Source organism: Alosa alosa, chromosome 17 (genome assembly GCF_017589495.1).
Source record: "Alosa alosa isolate M-15738 ecotype Scorff River chromosome 17, AALO_Geno_1.1, whole genome shotgun sequence".
NCBI lineage: Eukaryota > Metazoa > Chordata > Actinopteri > Clupeiformes > Clupeidae > Alosa > Alosa alosa.
The window spans coordinates 18,727,101-18,747,872 of record NC_063205.1 but is presented as its reverse complement, the minus strand read 5'-3'; the positions used below and the strand labels follow the sequence as shown (position 1 = coordinate 18,747,872).

At 42.4% G+C, this 20,772-nt stretch overlaps 2 protein-coding genes across 6 annotated transcripts in view; both read right to left on the bottom strand.

The window, feature by feature from the left end:
* Positions 1 to 3,952: 3,952 nt before the first annotated feature.
* phlda1 (pleckstrin homology-like domain, family A, member 1) lies at positions 3,953 to 6,265 on the bottom strand. The gene is made up of 2 exons (XM_048268262.1): positions 5,585 to 6,265; positions 3,953 to 4,935 (listed from the first exon to the last, which is right to left on the bottom strand). Exon 1 carries the CDS (start codon positions 6,080 to 6,082, stop codon positions 5,612 to 5,614), a length of 471 nt encoding a protein of 156 aa, XP_048124219.1. The 5' UTR covers positions 6,083 to 6,265; the 3' UTR covers positions 3,953 to 4,935; positions 5,585 to 5,611.
* An 863-nt stretch (positions 6,266 to 7,128) lies between these two features.
* nap1l1 (nucleosome assembly protein 1-like 1) overlaps positions 7,129 to 20,772 on the bottom strand; it is a 29,403-nt gene continuing 15,759 nt past the window's right edge. The window contains exons 5-16 of one of the 5 annotated variants that reach the window (XM_048268286.1): positions 16,520 to 16,661; positions 15,940 to 16,032; positions 15,114 to 15,248; positions 14,528 to 14,599; positions 14,245 to 14,384; positions 12,659 to 12,804; positions 12,539 to 12,558; positions 12,145 to 12,267; positions 12,008 to 12,040; positions 11,690 to 11,740; positions 10,961 to 10,999; positions 7,129 to 9,159 (exon numbers count right to left, since the gene is read on the bottom strand). In XM_048268286.1, the coding sequence (XP_048124243.1) occupies positions 10,994 to 10,999; positions 11,690 to 11,740; positions 12,008 to 12,040; positions 12,145 to 12,267; positions 12,539 to 12,558; positions 12,659 to 12,804; positions 14,245 to 14,384; positions 14,528 to 14,599; positions 15,114 to 15,248; positions 15,940 to 16,032; positions 16,520 to 16,661 (961 nt within the window). In that variant the 3' untranslated portion in view covers positions 7,129 to 9,159; positions 10,961 to 10,993. The remainder of the gene's footprint in view (positions 9,160 to 10,960; positions 11,000 to 11,689; positions 11,741 to 12,007; positions 12,041 to 12,144; positions 12,268 to 12,538; positions 12,559 to 12,658; positions 12,805 to 14,244; positions 14,385 to 14,527; positions 14,600 to 15,113; positions 15,249 to 15,939; positions 16,033 to 16,519; positions 16,662 to 20,772) is intronic. The other 4 variants (XM_048268282.1, XM_048268283.1, XM_048268284.1 and 1 more) reach the window with 4 other exon arrangements.

The window sequence follows — 20,772 nt, the reverse complement described above, 5'->3', positions numbered from 1 at the left end:
TCTTTTTTTTTCTTTGGCACATAGCTCATTAAACTTATGAATGTAAATGTCTCTAAATCTATTCCTGCATGCAATTAATGTCACGCAGCAAGCACGCTTTCCAAGCACTAACGAAGCATAAGCAAAGTCTCATGCCCTCTTGTCTGTGCAGTTTTAGTATGTCTCTTCTGTGGTCTCATGCCAGTGGCTGGAGCTCTTGCTTATGACTTGCTCGTGGTGCGGGGGCCTGTGTTGCTGTGAATTCTGCGGCCATTGGAGAGGCCAGGAGGGGCAGAGGGCAATGTGGGGCCAGGAGACACCACTTCCTACGCTCATACAGTACATCCAGTGGTGCACGCGGGGCGGCGTTTGAGAAGGGGCAACAGCTGAACTAATTCTACCCCGCTGTTGCTGCCGCCACCACTGCTGCTGGAGAGAGAAATAGAGAGAGAGAGAGAGAGAGAGAGAGAGGAAGAGAGAGAGAGGAAGGGGGGGAGCGCTGCGGTGGTCGTGGAACAGGTGCGGCGCGAGTAGATATATGCCCTTCAGAGACGGCTGATTTAGGAGCAGAACGACGCCTCTGTTCCTGCACTCTCTTGCAGTCGGATCTCTTACCCCTGCTGCTGTGTTCACAGCTCTTACACCATAACGAGGGGGGAGGGGAGAGAGAGAGAGGCCCCATGGTTTCAAACCAGCTCCACAGCCTCATGTGCTGTTGAACTGAAACTGATTTTTTCTCATTTCTATGCTATGTGATGCTGTTTACTGGAGAACTGTACACTGTATTGTGACTGGAGACATGTGTCTTCTGTTTCTACTATGTCCTCCATTCATGCGTACAGCCATATAAATAGTTATGGTGAAGCTTTGATTAGGACTGATTTATTTTGCTGTTCTAGCCATTAAGAGCACTTCATAATCTCAACAAAAGTATGTGAACAACCTCTCCTTCTCTCTCTTTCTCTGCTACCCACTGTGTTTCTCTCTCTCTCTAAGTCCAACACTGATGCACCCACACACATACACACACTTTCTCAGTATTTTTGAGTCACGTCAGGCCATTTCCAGGGAACAGCATAGAGCAGGGCAGCCCGTCATGGAAATCAACGGTTCACTGAGCTAACTATGTTCAGTGGGTCCAAACTGACATGAGAGCTGACCTGGCATTTGGACCGGACCTGGTGGGCTTTATGTTCCAGAACAGGTGGGGAAACCCTGCCACCGTAGCAGACCTGCGTCAGCTCTTTTCACACTCTACAAGGGAAACTTTGCTGTTTCTGTTTCTTCATGCTCATCGTTTTTATATATATATATTTTTGTGTTTACCCGTGTACTCTCTTCTGTGCTGTTCTCTCTTTTTTTTCTGTGAGAGTGTGGCATCTCTGCTTTAAATGCACGGGGCACTGCTGCTCTTTCCAGGATCCTGTTACGCGCTATCAAAGCCACACAAAGGAAGCGATAAGGGACGGGAAATAAAGAGAGAGAGAGAGAGAAAAAAAGCTCAAGGTTATCTTCCCTTGCCTCCGTTGTGCCTCTCAGGCACTAGGAGAGGCAGTGTGGGAGTGAGAGAGTAGGGAAGAGAGATAGAGCAAGAGAGGGAGAGGGAAAGAGAGAGAGAGATTTTCTTTCATTATTTTTTATCTGTATTATTATACCAAATATATAAGCTTTGGCAACACAATATTATTGTCTTGCCAATAAAGCTTATTTAAAGTTGAATTTGAGAAGAGAGAGAGAGAGAGAGAGAGAGGCCTATTATACTGTACTCACTGATGGAGGCTTGTTTTTTCTCATAAAAAAAACTTACTTCTTTAAGACACAGACAGAATGAGAGAAAGTAGAGAGAGCATGATGAGATAGTGAGAGAATGAGAAAAAAGAGAGTGGATACAGATTGCCGTGAATTGACAAGGCATGGAAAATGAGAGAGGGATGTGAGAAAGTGAGGGAGAAAAAACAGAAAGTGACAGACAGGGAGGGGGTGGAAATGGACGGAAGGTACGAGAAAGAGAGACGAGGAAGAGAGGAGGGAGAGAAACCTAAGAGGGCGAAAAGAGGAGAACCACAGATGGGAAAAGAAATGTGTTTCTTCACACCACTGATTAACCATTGCTTTCCCTCTCCAGATATGGGAACGGCTCCAGTGCCAGATGTCGCACCAAGCCTCTGAACAACACGCACTAACACTGCCAAAAACACACTGCCACACAGGAAAGTATGCCGGCCAGGAAATGGAGTCATGCACATGGTGATAAGATTATGTGGACTCCATGTAATAATGTCGGTACCATCACCACGTACCTTACTGTGCACTTTCTTATTAATCAGTGACTAAGAGTTTCACACAATGGGCCCATAATAGGTCAATAATTACAGGAAGTGTGGTTTAAGTGACTCAGGGTGTGCCACTGAACAGAGCCTCATGTTACTATGAGGCTCACATGTGATGCTAGGGCCATGGGATGGGTGGGTGGTGCAGATCACAATGGGTCAACATCCTCTGGCAGTCATGTGAATGACATTCCACACCAGCAGAAATCAATTTAGCTAGAAAAGGATGTGTGTGTGTGTGTGCTGTGCACTCACTTTGATGGATTTGTGTCTGAGTATCTCTGTGTTGTATCTGTGTTTCCACAGTGCATTAGAAGCATATTTATCTGGTAATGGCTTGTGTGTACTTCTGATGTGCAATCTTGGCTGTGTGTCGGCTGTAAGCATTTATGGATGTATGCGATTCCATACTGCATGTCAGCCACATATTTATCTGGTAACATTTTTTCCCATGATGCACTGGAGGAGGGCTTGAAGGAATCCCATTCATCCGCGCCATGGAGACCAGCAGAGCCAGTGGCTGGGCTCTTCAGTCTGTCAGCATGACTTAATCATCTGTAAGCTGTAGGCGGCAGGCCACACGCCACGCGTGATGCCGCGTACAAGCTGCTGTGTGGGGCCACACGACTGAGGACAGCAAAAACACACACACACACACATACATACATACAAGATACACATACACACACACACAAACACAGGATGCGCAGACACACACACACATAGGATACTCATTTCAGGCTGTGAAGACACAACAGACACTTGTCTAGACATCTCTTCCAAAAAGAGCACAGACAGGCACACACGTATAAGTATATATACTCTTTTGATCCCGTGAGGGAAATTTGGTCTCTGCATTTATCCCAATCCGTGAATTAGTGAAACACACACAGCACACAGTGTACACACAGTGAGGTGAAGCACACACTAATCCCAGCGCAGTGAGCTGCCTACATCAACAGCGGCGCTCGGGGAGCAGTGAGGGGTTAGGTACCTTGCTCAAAGGCAATTCAGCCGTGCCTACTGGTCGGGGTTCGAACCGGCAACCCTCCGGTTACAGGTCCGAAGTGCTAACCAGTAGGCCACGGCTGCCCCACACGCCTACATCCAGTGCACATCCCACACATAATGCCGCACAGAAGCTGACTTGTTATATGCCAAACAAGACTGTGTGCAGTGCTTCCCTATGTGCATGTGGTCCACTACCCCCACCTCACCCCACCACAATCTCCAAAATATACTGACCAGCCAGTGGAAGCCACACGCTTGGTCTGTCCTGCGAGGGCAGTAATTGAGTTCGCCTGACTGAGCTTGGGGGGTTTTGGGGGTGGCAGGGGTTAGGCACAAGCGCCTGGCTGACAGTTTATCTCAATGACAGCCCTGGACAGGGAAATGTCATTCTGAGAACTGGGGCTACTTATAGCCAGAGCAGTGGGGTGTACAGTTCACAGCAAATGGCTGGAGAGGGAGAGACAGACGGCACTCTTGAGAGTCGCAGTGTAAATGAATAAAGGCGACAAGTGTGACCCACTTTGTTTTGGTTCACCTTGCCTGACAACTACCAAAACATGCACACACATGCATGCGCGCACACACACACACATCATAAGAAGTAAAGACCAATATATCACAACAGCCACTGCTCATTGGAAATGGAATGTATATTTTAAGTAGTATGAAAATAACTCTCAGATCAAAATAAGCACAAAACAAACAAACAATCAAACAGTGAGTCCAAAGGGAGGTCATAAATCATCAGCAGTGAGGCAGATGTCCACTGTATCTCAAGAGCATGGGGTTACAGTGGAGGTGCAGCCACTGACAGTCCGACAGAACCCCAAAATCTTCTGGGGTAAAACTAGCCTTTTCAGGACATCAGCAAAGATGAACTCATATGTCTGATCATGTTCCTTAGCAAGCTTCTTCATGGTGCTCTCGGAGCAGACATTATTGTTCAAATAACATGTTTCATTTGCAATAATGGCATGTTTATAAGGAGACATCTTGATTTGACACAATTGATTGGATTATTTCATATCACTTAACTGCTTGTCTTTAAAGATTAGTTGTCTTCATTATTGTAAAATAAAAGAATGTGAATCTTTGGTTTAATTAAAAGATGAGAAAATCAGCTGAGAGGATGTTTGAGCCATTACATGCTTTGTCTGAATAAAGTCTATCGGCCTACTTCCAGGGAAATGGTATGGAAACAGTCACTATTCTGGAATTTTCTTGAGATTTTTAACAGGACTCTCAGATGCACAACTGATCATCGTTCACAAAAGGTTAAATTTATATGGTCAGATATAAAAAATATATACACTTAAGAATAAATAAGACAACCATACTGCAGGCAACATCGTTTGAGTCAGTCGATGTCGTTCATAACAAACACATCACCATCTGTCCTCCATTTTTCCCTCTCTCTCTCTGCTTTTCTTCTTCCACTGAACAGTCCCGTACAGAAGAAGCCGAGTCAGAGTCAAAGAGGTTGAGGTGAGAGGGAGCTACGAACTGAGGAAGCATCTTGTCTTTCCTCAGCACGGAGCTCCTTGGCTGGTGCTCGGATGTCTCGAACCCGGTGGCCGGACCACTCCATTCACCCCGCGCGCAACGTCCGAGTAACCTGCGGGCAAAATAAATTATACCGACTCAGGTCAAGGGTCATAGAACCATCCGCGCGCCAACTGGAAACACTTCCGTGCGTCAACCAAAATAGCAGGAGGGCTCGAAGGGGACGTATCCAAATTACACACGGGTGAAAAGAATACAGCAAAGGATATGTCAGTATACTATTTCATAACCTGTCACCTATAGCTTTCACAGCGGTTCACTTGATAAGCTGTAGGCTATAGAATATTGTAAACGAAATGTAATGAATCTTCTTATTCGTGCTTGAAGCAAGGCTCCTTCAAAATTCTACTAACTTAATAAACTGAAATATGATGTTATGTCATAGCAGAGGTCTTCAAATCTCTGGTGTGTTAAATTCTGTGTAAAAATAAAAACACCTAGTAGAAACGCCTAGTAACCTGGACCTATTAGGCTACGCGTAAAGACTGCTATACACTATGCAGTATCACTAGGCAAAGCAAGATAATGAAACTAATGAGACTATACCCTGAACCTTATCAAATATCAGAGGTTGCTAAAGTGCTGTAGCATTTTGCATGAGATATTCCTTATATGGCTGCGGCTAAGCGTGGATTTGTGCGCTCTGAGTGTGCCCGACTACAAAGAGCTTGCTCTCTCTCTTGATCACATAAACGGCTTACCACAAATGTCAATGTCGATTGCGGGGTTCAGGCAACATTTGGCGAGTTCCTGATCATCTTCTGACCTCCTGGTATCTGAGCCACGAGTAGCTGCTGTTTCTGTCGCGTAGACTTCACCGCCAAGATCGCCTGACGGTTTTTGTACTGCACCATCTGCAGAGTGATTTCTGCGTTCCAGCCCTCGTCCTGCGGACACCTGAAATCTATCTCCTTGCCCTCAGTCATGACTACCGTGAAGTAGACGTATTTCCCCTTTCTTTCCACACAGTCCACCGTCTTCATGTTGGCAAAGTGCAGCTCTTTGACTTTGCCGAAATAATGGTGGTGCGGATGGTCATGATTATGGTGGTAGTGCGGGTGGTCATGCTGTTTCGGCGGGTGTAGCAGCAGTCCGTCCTCTGTCAGCACGCAGCGTTTCTTTTTCCACAGCTGCAGCAAGCCGTCACTTCTCTTCTCCAGCAGCCCCTCTTTCAGCACCTTGCCGCCGTTCTCCAGCATGATCAGAGGACGCCAAATCGTTCTTGGATGCGAGTAGGGTGAAAGACCCAGGCGCTTAGCTCAGAGATCAGTGTGTGAACATCAGCCAGGCAGGACGGTTCCTTATCTCCCGTGCGGGCTCCGGTGTCAACCAGAGAGCAGCGGTAACTGAGATATGTAGTTGTTCTCGACGAGGGTTTTCTTCGGCTACGGCTGTGCGGACCGCCCCCCAATGACATCCAGAGGAAACAGTCTCATGTTGCAGAAAACCTGACACACATGGCTACTGTAGTGAATGTCAGTCACTCTCAATGCAAAGCATTACCACACTAATGGGCTCACATGTAACCTAACATTCCATAACACAAATTTAGGACTAGGCTACACGTTTTCAGCTATTGAAATGACTGGAAGAGAATCGAATGCAATTAGGAAATGGGTCTCCAAATGAAAAACATGCCAGCATTTTCCATAAGATCATGTCAGATTATGGTTTAGGTTGTCCAACTAATGGCCATGGCTTCTAAACTAGTTTCCACTTCTATTTTTTACACTAGGTAGTTCTATGGCTGAAGTCTAAAAGTTAAACTTATTCTGTTAAAACACCAGACCACACAATGCCATGTGAAAAATGTGAGTCAAAATAAGGCATTCCAGAATTATTTTTCTTATGGTGTACCAAATCAATGAACATATTATTCCTAAACCCTCCCTCAAAACTACAAATCATTCATATAACCCACATGTCCGTTAAGTGGCTCCGGATAAGGCTCTATAAAACTGTTCTTGTAATTGATTATTCACCGTCAATGCAACACTGCCATCTGTGGCAAGCAAAAGGAAGGGATCAGTTTATGTTAAGCCATTAACTGCCTCAAACTTCACATACTGACTCCGCTATAGGTAAAATTGTTTCTTATGGTCAGAATCAACACCTACTCACATATTACATAAAACTACTTATATACATTATACTGTATTATTTCAGAACTAGTCTCTTCCAAGCTCTTGTCCACACCATGGACACCATACTGGCAAAAACAAAAAGACCACAGAACAGAAAGGGGTCACGTTTAACCAATTTATTCATGAATATACATACACGTACAGATTTATTGAGTACATTAGTATTTTGTAGCATGGCATTTTGCTTTGACAACAGCTGCTTTAGAGGATCCAAACACAATCCCATTTAGACCCCCAACAGGTACTCATTCTTCAACATTATTCATCTTACGGCTTATCTGTACTATACCAGGGAGCACTGCAGAGGCTAGACACCTGTGCCTCTCAAACAAACGCAGGCGCGCACACACACCCTGTTCACACATAAAATGTTTAACTGACAGGACCAACGGAACCGGTGTTATTTTACACTTTGTTCCCCTTAAACAGTATTGCTCGTCTGGTTGAGGAGAGTCCTGCTGGGTTGAGCTACAAGAAAACGCCAATCCCCAAGCAGTCACCAATGATGTGGAGACCATCCTCTGTACAACACGCGCACACACACACTTCCCCTTCACAGTGATGGGCCTTAATCTCAGCAGCAAGGGACGGGACAGACCAGAGTCCGAACCCCCAAGATACTGACTGGGTCTCACTCAGGGCCATGTCCACACGGCATGCACACACGCACCCAAGCACGCTCATACACCCCTGGGCTGTTAACGTCAGCAACTAGATTGAAACCGATTCCTCCCAAAACAAACAGGGCAAGGAAGATCAAATAGAAGTGGAGAAGCTTCCATGTGCGACAAATGAGAACCCAAACAGAATCCACCGACTCAAACAATTCCAGAATAGGAACCTGGCCTGCCACTAGTGCTTCGTTGGTAAGGCTACTCTAAGCACACAATTCTCAGATTTTTGAAAAATAATAAGGGGTGTTGGGGGAGTAGGAATACTTTAACCGGGGGCAAAAGTGCTTTCTAGGGGAAGGACACCACTGCCTACATGTTCTAAAATAGTACAAACTGCTATAGAAAAAGATTAGACATGCAACAGTGGGTCTAAGAGCCTCAATCAAGGAACTCCGTTTAGGCACTGGCTCGCTGACGGTTCTCCACCCAGTCCTTGCTTCTTCCGTGAGACAGATGGAACCCAATCTGCTGGAATGTAAGGGTGATGCAAGGCCACAACAAGCCATGTTTTTGATACCCTACCCTTGACGGCGTTAAAATTTCAGCATAACCCCAGAAATCAGGTAGAGAAAGATTAATAATTGGTCATCCAAATACTGTAAAAATGCTCAGGCGGTCCTTAAAACTATTAGCTCAGATCAATATGCATATCCGAATGTTCTGAATGGCGGCTGTATAATCAGAATGTTGGAAATTACTTGGCTTGCAGTAACTGGCTGCAAGTTACTTGGGCTGCCTCTTTTCCCCTAGGTTCGCAGAGCGCCAGAGGCCTTGTTCTAGAATGTAGGATACATTTAACGTCTTATTTTCATTGGGTGTGTAAAAACTTCAAACACAGACATACACACACATGCACACTGTTCACTTCATGCAGCCAGGGCATCCACAGCTTTGGTTACTTTTCAGTGGGGCACGGAATTGGTTACAGAGTTGGAACGTATAAACAAGGGTTTTTGTGCACTTTTTTTTTTTTCACCCCACCCTCCCCCTCATTGCCCAACGCAGACATTTGTTCCACAGCTGTTGTCCAAGAGCGATACGACAAAAGACTTCACAAAAACCCAAACTATTTTTTTTCCATTTTGTTTTAAGCAGTGAAGTTCATGCTTTTTTTTTCCTCCGAGGGATTTTCTGCATCCTAACTATTTGTACAGAGGAAAAAAATTAAGAGAACAAAAAAAAGCTAATAAAATACTATGCATGTAGAGCCACGGCTCACATTATCCGAGTTTCATTTTTTTTTTTCTTCTTCGTTGTAACAAAAATTCTGAATCTTTTTTTTGTTGTTGGTTTAGTGAAATCATTTCTACCAAGAAAAATACAAAACATTATAAGGCGTTAAGTAACTATGTTTTGTTTCAGAAGCTGTTACAGTGCAGTTGATCCTCAAGGCCGTCGGATGGGGAAGGGGCACAGGCATCACTGTTGCTTGCACTCCGCTGGGGGGTTGGCGTCCTTCTGCAAGACAAACATGATGAGATTTAGAAGCTTCAGTGATTCAAACAAGCAGTGAAAGAACACAAAAGCACTCAAAATTAAGGTAGATTAAAAAAAAAAAAAACAAAAAAAAAAACACAACACTCCAAACAAAATCACTCACACATACATCAGATGCCCAACACCATCTCACAACACTAGTTGTTTCTGTTATGTGCTGGAAGGTGACCGATTACTGAGAACTAAAGTCGCGTCAACAATGAGACAAACTGCATACATTTTTTAACTAGTGCGCCACAAGGCATCTGATAAGTCTGCCGATTAAGCATGCAGTTTAAAAACATCAACACTGTTTCTTTGCCAGTCCCAGAAACCAGTCACCAGAGGAAATGGGGAGTCTATAGGTGAGATGATATGCATGACTAACTCACAGGCCTACAGTGCTCAGGGAAATGTTTCCTTCTTGGCACTGTTAGGAGGTACCACGATCACTTAAGTGAAAACCTGCCGCAAAGAGTGCCGCTGTGCACAAACTACCCTGAGAAAGTGCTAAAAGGGATCAAAATGCCCCCATCCATGGTAGATACACTTCAAAGCCTAGAATGATAAGTATAGTTACTAAGGCCATATCTACACGTAGCCGGGTATATTTAAAACAGATATTTATGCGTTTTGGCCTTTTGGTCTAGATTTGTCTAGACGAAAACTGTTTTCGGTCACTGAAAACAGTTATTTTTAAAAACTCCAGTCAAAGTGAAGATTTTCAAAAACTCAGTTTCAGTGTTTGCATGTGGACAGGAAAAAAAAAAAAGAGCTGCCTGCCCACTAATTTTAAACCATTTATGCACCACCTGCCTATTACTGCGCATCACATTGCACTTTTCTGCACTTCTGGTTAGATGCAAACTGCATTTCATTGTCTCTGTATTTGTACTCTGCACAATGACAATAAAGTTGAATCTAATCCAATTAAAAAAAAAAAAAAAAAAAAAAAAAGACTGCTTATTTACTGTGGCATAAGAACAGCAGAATTAAAAACTACAATAAACCAATGCACATCTGGGCTGAGGGTTTAACTGCACAGGACCATTTAAGATCTAACTTGTACAGTAGCACTGTAAGAGATCAGAACAAAGTCGTTTCTAATCGAAAGGGAAGAGAGTGAGGGGAGGGGAAGGGAGGAGACGAGACGAGACGAGACGAGAGGAGGAGCCAGGCATGGAGGATACAGGAAGTGAAGCAGTGACATTGTGGGGAGGGATCAAAAGGCACCCTGGCTTCATAACAGACAAAATGAGATTTGGGGAAAATGGCACACCAAAATGACTAAATGAGACAGTCTGTTCACGGAGTGCATTTTAAATAATAAAATTAAATACAAAAACACACACACTAAAATCACCACAATCAGGTTCTTTTCCCCGACCAACCAAGAGAACATTTTCATCGTAACTAAAAGGCAAGTTGGCATAGAAACAATTTTTCCAAAAACAGGGAACTAGGGTCAAAGAGAGGGTTTGGGCAATCTTCAACATACAGAATTAAAGGCACTGATGTAAACTAACTACAGTTAAGAGGAGGGAGGGGAAAAAAACAAAAACCTTAACAAATTAAACAAACAAACAAACAAACCAAAAGGCAACCAACTATATTAGTTTGTTAGTCATAAGTGCAAAAGAGAGACAAGAAATGGATGAAAGGCCAACAAGGAAGAGGGGTAGAGAAGGAACGAGGGAGTGTGTAGAGAATGAAAGGGGGATGGAGGGGGAGGAAGGGATGATGCCGGGGTGCATTAAGCCAACAAGTTACAAGCTGTACCTACCAGGATAGATAGGGTTATTTCTATAGACATCATTTACACCTAGTAAGGAAAAATTTAGAAAGGAGCTGACAAAAGTGCCCAAGTGATTGGAGATGAAAAACATCAATGATTTTTTTTTTAAAAAGTAAATAAATTATGATCAAATCAAAGAAATAAATAAAATAAAAAAAGCATCTGGCAGAGTAAAAAGCTTCACAACAGACAAGCTTAAGTTGGTTGAGAATGCATGCCACACATCAAAGGAGAATCTGTTTTAGTAATATTGTGGAGTTTGGATGAATTTCCCCAAAGATCATGTTTGCTAGACTGGTTCGCACTGGTGCTTTTTAAAAATTTTTATGGGCTTAATGACATGCAGTTTTAAAAGTTTAGCAAAGATGCTCAATGCAAACACTCATGGTGGCATGCAATCAAAAGCATTTCTTTTAAATAAACAAAAAAGAACAATTTCTCCCCACATATATTCCTCCATAAGACAAATAACTTGTATTACAAAAATTAAAACTACTTCATAGGATTACCATAGATAAATGTTACACACCATCTAGAATATTATTTATAATAGCATTGAAATTGTATTTCATGCCAAATATGCTTATGACAAGCACATGGCTGCGCCGACTAGTTTAGAGTTCTATTGTGAATCTGAGTCCACTGATGTGTTCTGTATGTTGAAATCTGTCCAATGCCCTGATCAGCTGACCAGCCCAGTCATGCCATAGCACCCACCTTGGGATCGTATTCTGGATCGTTCTCCTCATCTGCCTCTTCCTCTCCCTCCTAAGAAAATTTGGTCAAAGCTTTAGTCATGCCAATATCATTTAACCGTATTTTACAAATAATGCCAATTCCTGTTAGCAATAGAAGGTTAGTTGTGTTTCCCCAATAGTTGAAGACCGTGGGACCCAACAAATGACCAGTGTTATCAGAAATGACTGAGTGGTAAACAAGCCAAGTCATTGTACCATTACAAGATGGGAACAAGTCTTGGCATACATTTGAGTACACAAGGTGTAATGGTGACATAATAGTTCCGTAAAGACATACCTCATCATCAGCTTCTTCCCCTTCCTCATCATACTGCAAAGGATGAGAAAAATATGGAAATGGGTTAGACAAGGCACATCCCTGGCAGATAAACAAAATGCGATAGACAGACGAGAGACACAGAGAGGAGTGCTCACATCATCGTCGTCATCTTCGATGGCCTCTCCTGTGAAGTAGAGTACTGCCCGGGGAACAATACGCTCGCGGATGAAGTGACCGATCTCAAAGTCAGCAGCCAGCACAGCCTCAGAGTCCTCATCCTGGCACACAGAGACCACACAACTTCAAGATATAGCCGACAGATATGACAGAAAGTTGTGTTGTGGGTGAATAACGACTAAGAATATTGATTTTGTGTGAGAGAGAGAGAGAGAGAGAGAGAGAGAGAGAGAGAGAGAGATCTATAATATTACATATTAACAAATTATGTCAGTAAATAACTTAACCAGGCATTTGGAACAAAGCTAAGAAATAAACTAAGCAACAACCCTTGTTAACAACCAAATGAAATGTCAACTTTAACAGACTTACCATTTCACCACTTTCTGGGACTACAGGGGGAAGAAATGTAAAAAGAAAACGGGTTAGATCAAACCATTACACAAACACACACAAAAAAAACAGACATGGACTTAAGAGTAGGTCTGTTACCTTCTGGGGGAGAGAAGAAGTTGAAGAAGGAGTCGTTGGGAACTGTCTTGGTGACTGTCCGGACAGTTCCGCGGCCCTTGTGCTTCTGCTTCTTCTTGATGGTCTTCAGCGTGACATTCTTGCCCTTCGTCCAGTCAATCGGACACCTGGCACAAAGTCACAGGGCACATGAGCCAGAGTAGAGAGCAGGGGCCAGGCCCAAAGAGGCTCATTCTTCTCTAGAATATCTGGACCATAACAAGTACAACTCAAGACTAATCTGGTGAGCTTGCTAGCAATTGCCTTTAGTGCAGGGCTCTACACTAACATTTTTTTTCCAGGAGCACTTGTGTGCCCAAGTAAAAAAATTTAGGAGCACAGACAAAAATTTGGGCGCACAGTCAGTTCTGTACTTAACTTACACATAATCTAACATTACACTGCAGCTAACAGTTAAACATGCCAGTGCACCAATTGCGAATATTATGAATGACTGACAACATTTAGGCTACAGGACACAGGATTTTAAAGATCAGTGCCCATTTTATTTTCAGTCTGTTCCATTTTCCTACATTTTGTTAATGTAAAATAATATAATACATTGCCATATTTGCATTTAGCCTGTATATCAAGTATCCTGCCAAATGTAGGCTAATTTATTTATTTGTGAATCCATCTGTAGCTAATCCAAATATGCCCATGGTGACCTGACTGTATACTGCACTACTACTAAAACAGTCCATTTTCTCTTCCACAAAACCCAACATAGGCTAATCAAGGATATATATTGAAATTGATGGGGGCAGTAGGCAAACGTTAGACCTACTTTCGTTTTGCACTTCAGCTTGTATTCGGTGTAAACAAGCATGCGTGGAAGCCTGGAGTTGTCAGTAGCGTTCAACTATATTTTGCATATTGCAGCCAATACGTCAACTGGGCTAAAAGGCATGTTAGGTTACCTTTCCTTCCCTCACTGCATTCTCAGAATCTCATGCTGTTCCTCCTATATCCGATGACTTCGGTGGATAGAAGAACTAATTTCTTCAATCTTTGCATCTTGGCTGGCTAGTCTAACTATCCGCTTTTTCTGCGCGCTCTTGGATTCAATAGAAGCGACTACTAGCGAGTCACAACGCGAAACTGCTAACGTTGATGGGAGGTGTAATTTTATGCTGCATTAAGCGACGCGGATTCTATGGTTCGCACCAGAAATGTTTCTCGATGTTGCGGTGTATTTTGTAGACAAACATGGACATGGTTAGAAGTCATTTGTAGACTAAAACATGGACATGGCGACTGTAGAGCCCTGCTTTAGTGCCTTTTAGTGGAGGGCCAATCTGCCACTAAAGGCAATTTTCAAAATCTAAAGTAGCTGTGGTAAAAATACACAGGTAATTACATTGCTTTCTGACAGCCAATGTGGTTTATTATCAGTTTGTAAAAGTTAGGCGAAGTAGGAAATAACCTTAAGAATCCATGATGAACACGTTTGAAATCATTGGTCGAGCCTAACCATATCTAAGGCCCAGTACAATGCCAGGGTTGGAAACATTTCACAAAGGGAAACAAAGCAGTGAGTCTGGTGAAAGCAGGCTAATGTTTCTTACCCTGTGCAGCGCATGATCTCTGGTCCGTCGAAGGAGAAGGGGTCCGACTCGTCGGGTTCAGAGCGCATTATGTACGTTTTTGTCAGCAATGTGTTTGTGAAGAAGTCGTTGGGCTCAAAGAAGAATTCTAATGTGAAGCTCTACAGGGAACACAGAAAGGGCCAAACCAAAATGAGACAAGAGTTGACTGATGCAAAATGGACTGAAACCTTTACTAGCATGTACAACTTTAAAAGGTGCATATAATTGCAATTTTACATGTGATCTTTTCAAAAGCTCTTACCATTGGCTGGCCAGCATCTGAAAATTTCACTTTAATGTCCTGTAAGTGCTTAAGAATGGGCTCGTCATGCTCCTGAAGAGGGGAGAAAAAAAAAATTGTCATCAATTTAAATGGCGAAAAATGTATAACACTGACATTTTTTACCTACATGAACTGACCAGTTTCTGAATTGACCCGTTCACAACTGGGTTCAAATTTAACAAAACATTGATCATTACACACATTCCTACTTTTAAATGTGTATTAGAAAACTGGGTTATAGCAGATTTGTTTTCACACAGACTGTCTATGAGTGTCAGAACTATGATTAATATGCAGGAGAAGCAAAGCTAAATTGGCAGCAGCTTTGATTGCAGAGAAAATGAAGTCCTGAGACCCCAGCTGGAGATGGCAAAAACCAAACTGTTCTGTCCACCACTAGGTGGCAGCAGTGTAGCATGTTTATCACTTAAACAAAAACAAGGAAACAAGTCTCTCTGCAGTGAATGACCTACTTAAAATCAGCTGCCATTGTCTGATGCTGCACTAGTGTTAAAGGATGGGCTGTGCGTGCATAAACGGTGATCGTGCTAGTTCGACTACACACCCGCACCTGCAACATGTCGCTAAGCAGGTCCACGTTCTTGAAGACTGTCAACCAGAACTCGGGGATGCCTTTGGGGTCCTCCTTCTCCTCATCCTTCTTCTCCTCCTCCACTTTAGCCTTGTCCTTCATCTCATCCTGACATGGAGAGAGAGAGATTAAATTCAGCCTTGTAGACGGCAGAAAAAAATAAAATGGCTTGGTAATTTACATCAGTTTTTCTGGGGAAGTGATTAAGAGACAGCAAGAGGAACAGAAAGGGCTAAAAACAGAAAATGGCCTATGGTCACTGAAAGTAACAATGCAGGAAATCACCTTTTTGTCAATTTCCAACATACTGGGCACCAATTTAGCAAAGGGTTAACTCTTCAAAAACTGATTAAAAGGGTCTTGCTCCTGCCTGCAACAATGTTGCATACAGCAACACCAAATGTTCTGGGGTGCGTTTCCCAAAACCATAGTTCCTACCCTTTTAGCAACTTTGTTGATTGCAATGCAATTCCCCCATTGCCAACCAACAAAGTTGCTGATTTAGTTAGCAACTATGGTTTTGAGAAACACACCACTGGGTGTGGATCAACAATGAGGAGTTTGAAGCAGTAATTTAGGTAAAATAATTCATTGTGCTAATTTACAAGGCCACAAGTAAATAGCAAAAACAAGACTATTTTTTTTTTTTTTTTTTTTTTTTTTTTTTAAAGGAGGGGGTTGCAGGGCAGAACATGTATCCCATGTCTTTGCAAGTAGCTGAATAAGATGAAATTTAGTGCAAGAGGAGGGGTGAAATTTTGTGCAAGAAGAGAGCATGCAGGTATTGAGTCACCTGTACCTGCTTACTTACGCTCAGCTCTTCCTCGTCATCTGCCTTCCACTCACACTCCTCATCTGTGGGCTCGTATGCTGCCTTGACGATTTCACTACGCTGTTGACACACACACACAAAGCATGAATCATTTATACAACCATACAAAAGACCGAAAGGTAAAACAAAATGACCCACTTTAACCTGCTACTAAAAGTGAGGATGGGAATGGCCACTGCGGTGATGAGTAACGATACCATCAATACCATATCTGAGCCACAACATGATTGTATGAAAATTCTTGCATTTATTTTTTTTTTATATATATATATATATATATATATATATATATATATATATATATATATATATATATAAATCTACACATTAGATACAAATTCCAATTTACAAATTCCAATACATTTCTCTTCTGCCTCTGCAGCCACCCGTCAAAAATGTCAACAGAGTGCATGTATTATTCAACACACTGTTGTACACCACTTTAATGCTAAATGACAACGCCACATTGGTTCCTCCTTGAATGACAATTCTCAGGGCGGGGCACACACACACACACGGCCTCTCCCTGGTTTTCATGGCTCCTCACCTTGTCAAAGAGAGGCTGGTAAAGAGCAGCATACTTTCTCTCCAACTCGTGCACCTCCTCGTAAAACTTGGCCTCGATGTGAGCGCACTTCACCTGCAGGTTCTTCAGGGCGTTCACACGCCTCTTCACAACCTTCGGTAAGCTGGTAGGAAAACAAGTGCCACAGTCAGTCACTCTTATTCACATGAATACATGCATTATGCGTGCTTTATGCTGGCAGACACCTTCAAACCAATGTGCATTTTGATGGTGATGGTAACAGTCACACACACACGAATGAGTGGGAGAATGTAAAGCACAACCTAAACAGTACTACATGCTCAACTGGTAGAGCCCTTTGCAAGCACCATGGCCATGGTTTAAAGACTTCCAGACCACACTGTACAATGTGCCAAAGTAGAGCAAACTGTTCATCCAGATTACATTTTTTGTTTGGTTACTATAATAGGTAAACCTTAATCCAGATTATATCCAGGGGAAAAAAATATTGCAAATGTAAGACATATGGTGTAAAGTTCATGCACAAATCCCTGAATTTTATCTGACAGGAAGGAAACCGTTAGGGTCTTGATTTGATGACTTGCCTGACAAAGACTACTGGAGGCCTATTTGAGAGAGAGAAAAAAAAAAAAAAGACCCCAATCCCTTTTGGCGAGGAGTGGAGCCCACACAACCCAAGCTTCATACTCACTCACAAATAAACAAACAAATAAATACATAAATAAATAAATAAATAAATAAAATAAAAAAAAAACAGGAAAAAAAAGCCATTCCTGTGTACGCCAGAGTGTCTCCCAAACACCTTTGCCCCATTCTCCAGATTGGCCCTGGTGAGCGAGGTGGGAGGGAGCCAGGCACTGCCCTGCTCTGCTCCTCCTCTTCCCACAAGCCCACAGACTGGACACGAAGAGCCACATTCAGCACGCCAACAGTGTCAGTCTTATCCAGCACGCCTCCTGAGAGGAAGCCTGCAAACAATGCTCGGTTAAGCTGGCACCGGTCCCTCATCTTGCTCAGGTAAGCCGCTTAAGGGGCAACTCTGCCAGTGTGTTCAGGAGAGTCATTAGCCCGTTGTGTAGTAGACTAGAGGGGGAGAGCCCACGTCTCACAGCCCAAGACTACTAGGCCAGGCAATCTATGAAAAAAAAAAAAAAAATCACCCAACCCAAAACTAATTGCAACAGAAATGATTTTTGTTGTATTCAGTTCATGAAACCTTCCCAAATCACATACCAAAAGTCCATGAAAATCCAAGTGGTGGAACATTGTCAAAATTGGAATTATGTGTGCATAGGTCAATGGCGAAAAGCTGCAGTTTTATTGAACTTTTATAGTACAGGGGATTTGTGAAAATTAGGTCAAATTCTTTCATATAAGCATGAAACTTGGTAAACTTGTACAGTTTGGAGCCCTGAACATTCAGATATAAAAAAATGATCAAAAAACCCTAATGGTCGCCGTGGCAACCATTAAATGTTCCACTATAACTGAATTACACCTATATTCTTCATTATATCTCCTGAACCAAACATGGTATCCCAGAACAAGTGATGCCTACAGGGATGAGCAGTATTTATGGTACATGTATTCCATATTTCAAATACAAAATATATTGTATATTCGTAATTTGTATTTGACTGGGTTGAATAAAATGGCTTCGTATTTTGTATCAAAATACTTTATAGGTATGTATTTTTGTAGTTTAAAATATTGACAACTATTTGGTAAAACCAATACTTTTGGTTATGTGATGACATAAAAGTGCAAAACATTGAATGTAGCCTCTGACTGGTGCGGACTTAGAAATTTGCCCACACCTGTGATAATATTGACATTCAGGAAGATGATCCAGTGCAAGTAGAGTAACTTTAGGCGGGTCAATATAGGGTTCAACATCAAAAAAATTGATACAAAAGGTTTTTTTATGAAGAGAAAGGGGTAATTTTAAGATGGCCACCAAAATGGCTGCCAAGAGGTTACAATGGCTATGGGCCCCATCATGACAGTCAACAGCACGGCGCAAAGCGTATAATCATCACGATGCAACACTATTCTACTTTAGAATATTGTACACTATTGTACACGTATTGTACACTATTGTACACGCACCAAAGGGTGTGGCAATTAACAACCTAAGGAGGGGTCTAGCGCAGGCGCGCCTGCAGGTGTAGGCCCTACGTCCGTACGCACTGTGCGTACCATCAGGCTCAACAACGAGAGAAAATTTCCCTGTGTGTGTGTAATGTGTATTCACACCAAATTGGCCCACCATACCTTCCCAACTATACACAGTATCCCATTAGCTGCCATCAGGCTATTTACAATTTTCTATTACGTAATTAGTGAACACTTATCAAAATTAACGCGCACACATTTTGTTTGAGCAGGAGACACAATACGCATGCAGACACGTAGGCTACTTGTTTTCTTTTACTCGGCTATCTATCTATATATGGTTATCAGCACACAATGTTGAGCTAATTCACTAATTCAATACTCATGATGGATCACAAGTTTAAACAACAGAAAGTATGGAGGCAGCAAAGCTAGAGGCGTTATTCCAGATGGGCAAGAACAAGGTAGGCAATTGGTGTGCTTGTCAGAACGTTAGACTGCATTACAGCGGTTTGAAGCCAGACGTCAAGAACAAAACAAGGTAACTTTAGCCTGTATAGGGCTGTATCAAGTTGTCCAAATGAATAGGTCATAGTAGACGTTGTTGTTGTATTATTGCATGCATGTGGATGTTGTTATACTATGTAGGCTATTTTTTTGCTGACCAATGCACGGCTAAACCGGGAAACGGACAAATATTGTCCATCGTATTTCATTTGCTGGGGGATGGATCGGTCGGTGTGCATTACCATAGCATTAATTCCTGCAGGCGCCCCTGGTCTAGCGCATTATCTAAAAATCGCTCTTACACTACCTAAAACGCATTACGCCACTGACCAAGAAATACCTGGTCAGAAATCCATGGCGAGTTGTTTTATGTTATTTTAAAGGGACACCAGGCAAGCCTGATGCTTTTTCTCTACAAAACTCCCTCGGTCTGAAGTTCTTTTCCTTTTTGTTTGCATCTTCCGTCAAGGGTTTTCGCTGCTTCTTCGCCGGCTCTGCCATTATACACACGTTTGCAACAATCGCGTTTTGTTAGCCTGCCCATGTGCTGTGGATGCAGGATGTAAACTGATCCTGCTTCAGTCGGCGGGTACGATACACTGAACTTGCAAGCGGGATATTCTTCCTACAGGCAGTATAGGGCGGGCGAGAGAGTTTTTTAACCATATACCGACTTACTTAAGATGAGTAATTAAACGTTGCCTGGTGTCCCTTTTGCATTATCAACAGTGATGGGCGAAAGTGCACAATTACACCCTGTTTTTGTCGTCCACAGGAAGCGTGCACCAGCGCACATCCATGTAAAACATTACAAATTACACGATTACAATGGGGAACATAATTATAATAAAGATATCAGGAAATACGTCCCACAATGAGTAATTATTCACCATCATTTGCAAAGTCACAAGATGTAAGCAACTCCTCTGCAGGATAAATGTCCTTAGGTTTCTTATTTATTTTATTTAAACACTATTGGTAACATATTGGGTAAAGTTTTAACTGTGTATATATTTTATGTGGAATACCTGTTACACAAGTGCAGATGTGTGTAGGCTATACTCTGCTTGGTTTTAGTAAAGCATATTTTAGTGGAATACCTGTTCCATACGGTCTCGCATGCAAGCAGATTCCTTCAAATGCGCCACTGATTATCAAAATATCGATGCACTTTTTGAAGTCGCACTGCTTGCTGTTAAAGGGAATGACAGATGTCACTCTCATTAGTTTAAAGGATGTTACGCCCAAAACACACCCATGACTAATTAAGAAACATAAGATCCACCTTTTTGTCGGACTTTTGAAAACAAAACCACACCCAATGTGGACTGGACAAACCCCTAAGCTATTTGCTAGTGACCATGTGTATTAGACAAGTATAGCCCTATATCTCAATTACTATTCAGCCCACAGGGGTGAATCTGAGGACAAATGATGGTCAAATTAAACAATAATATGATTTTAAAATGTTAACATTGAAAATTTTTGAGCATCTCTAGCTTTTTTCAATGATATATTAAAATCAATGTGTTTTAATACAGAGTAAATGCAATACAGGAATATGTACCATGTCCAAGGCATGGAGGAAGATAATACTTAACTGGTATTATATCTAATCTAGAGGGCATATG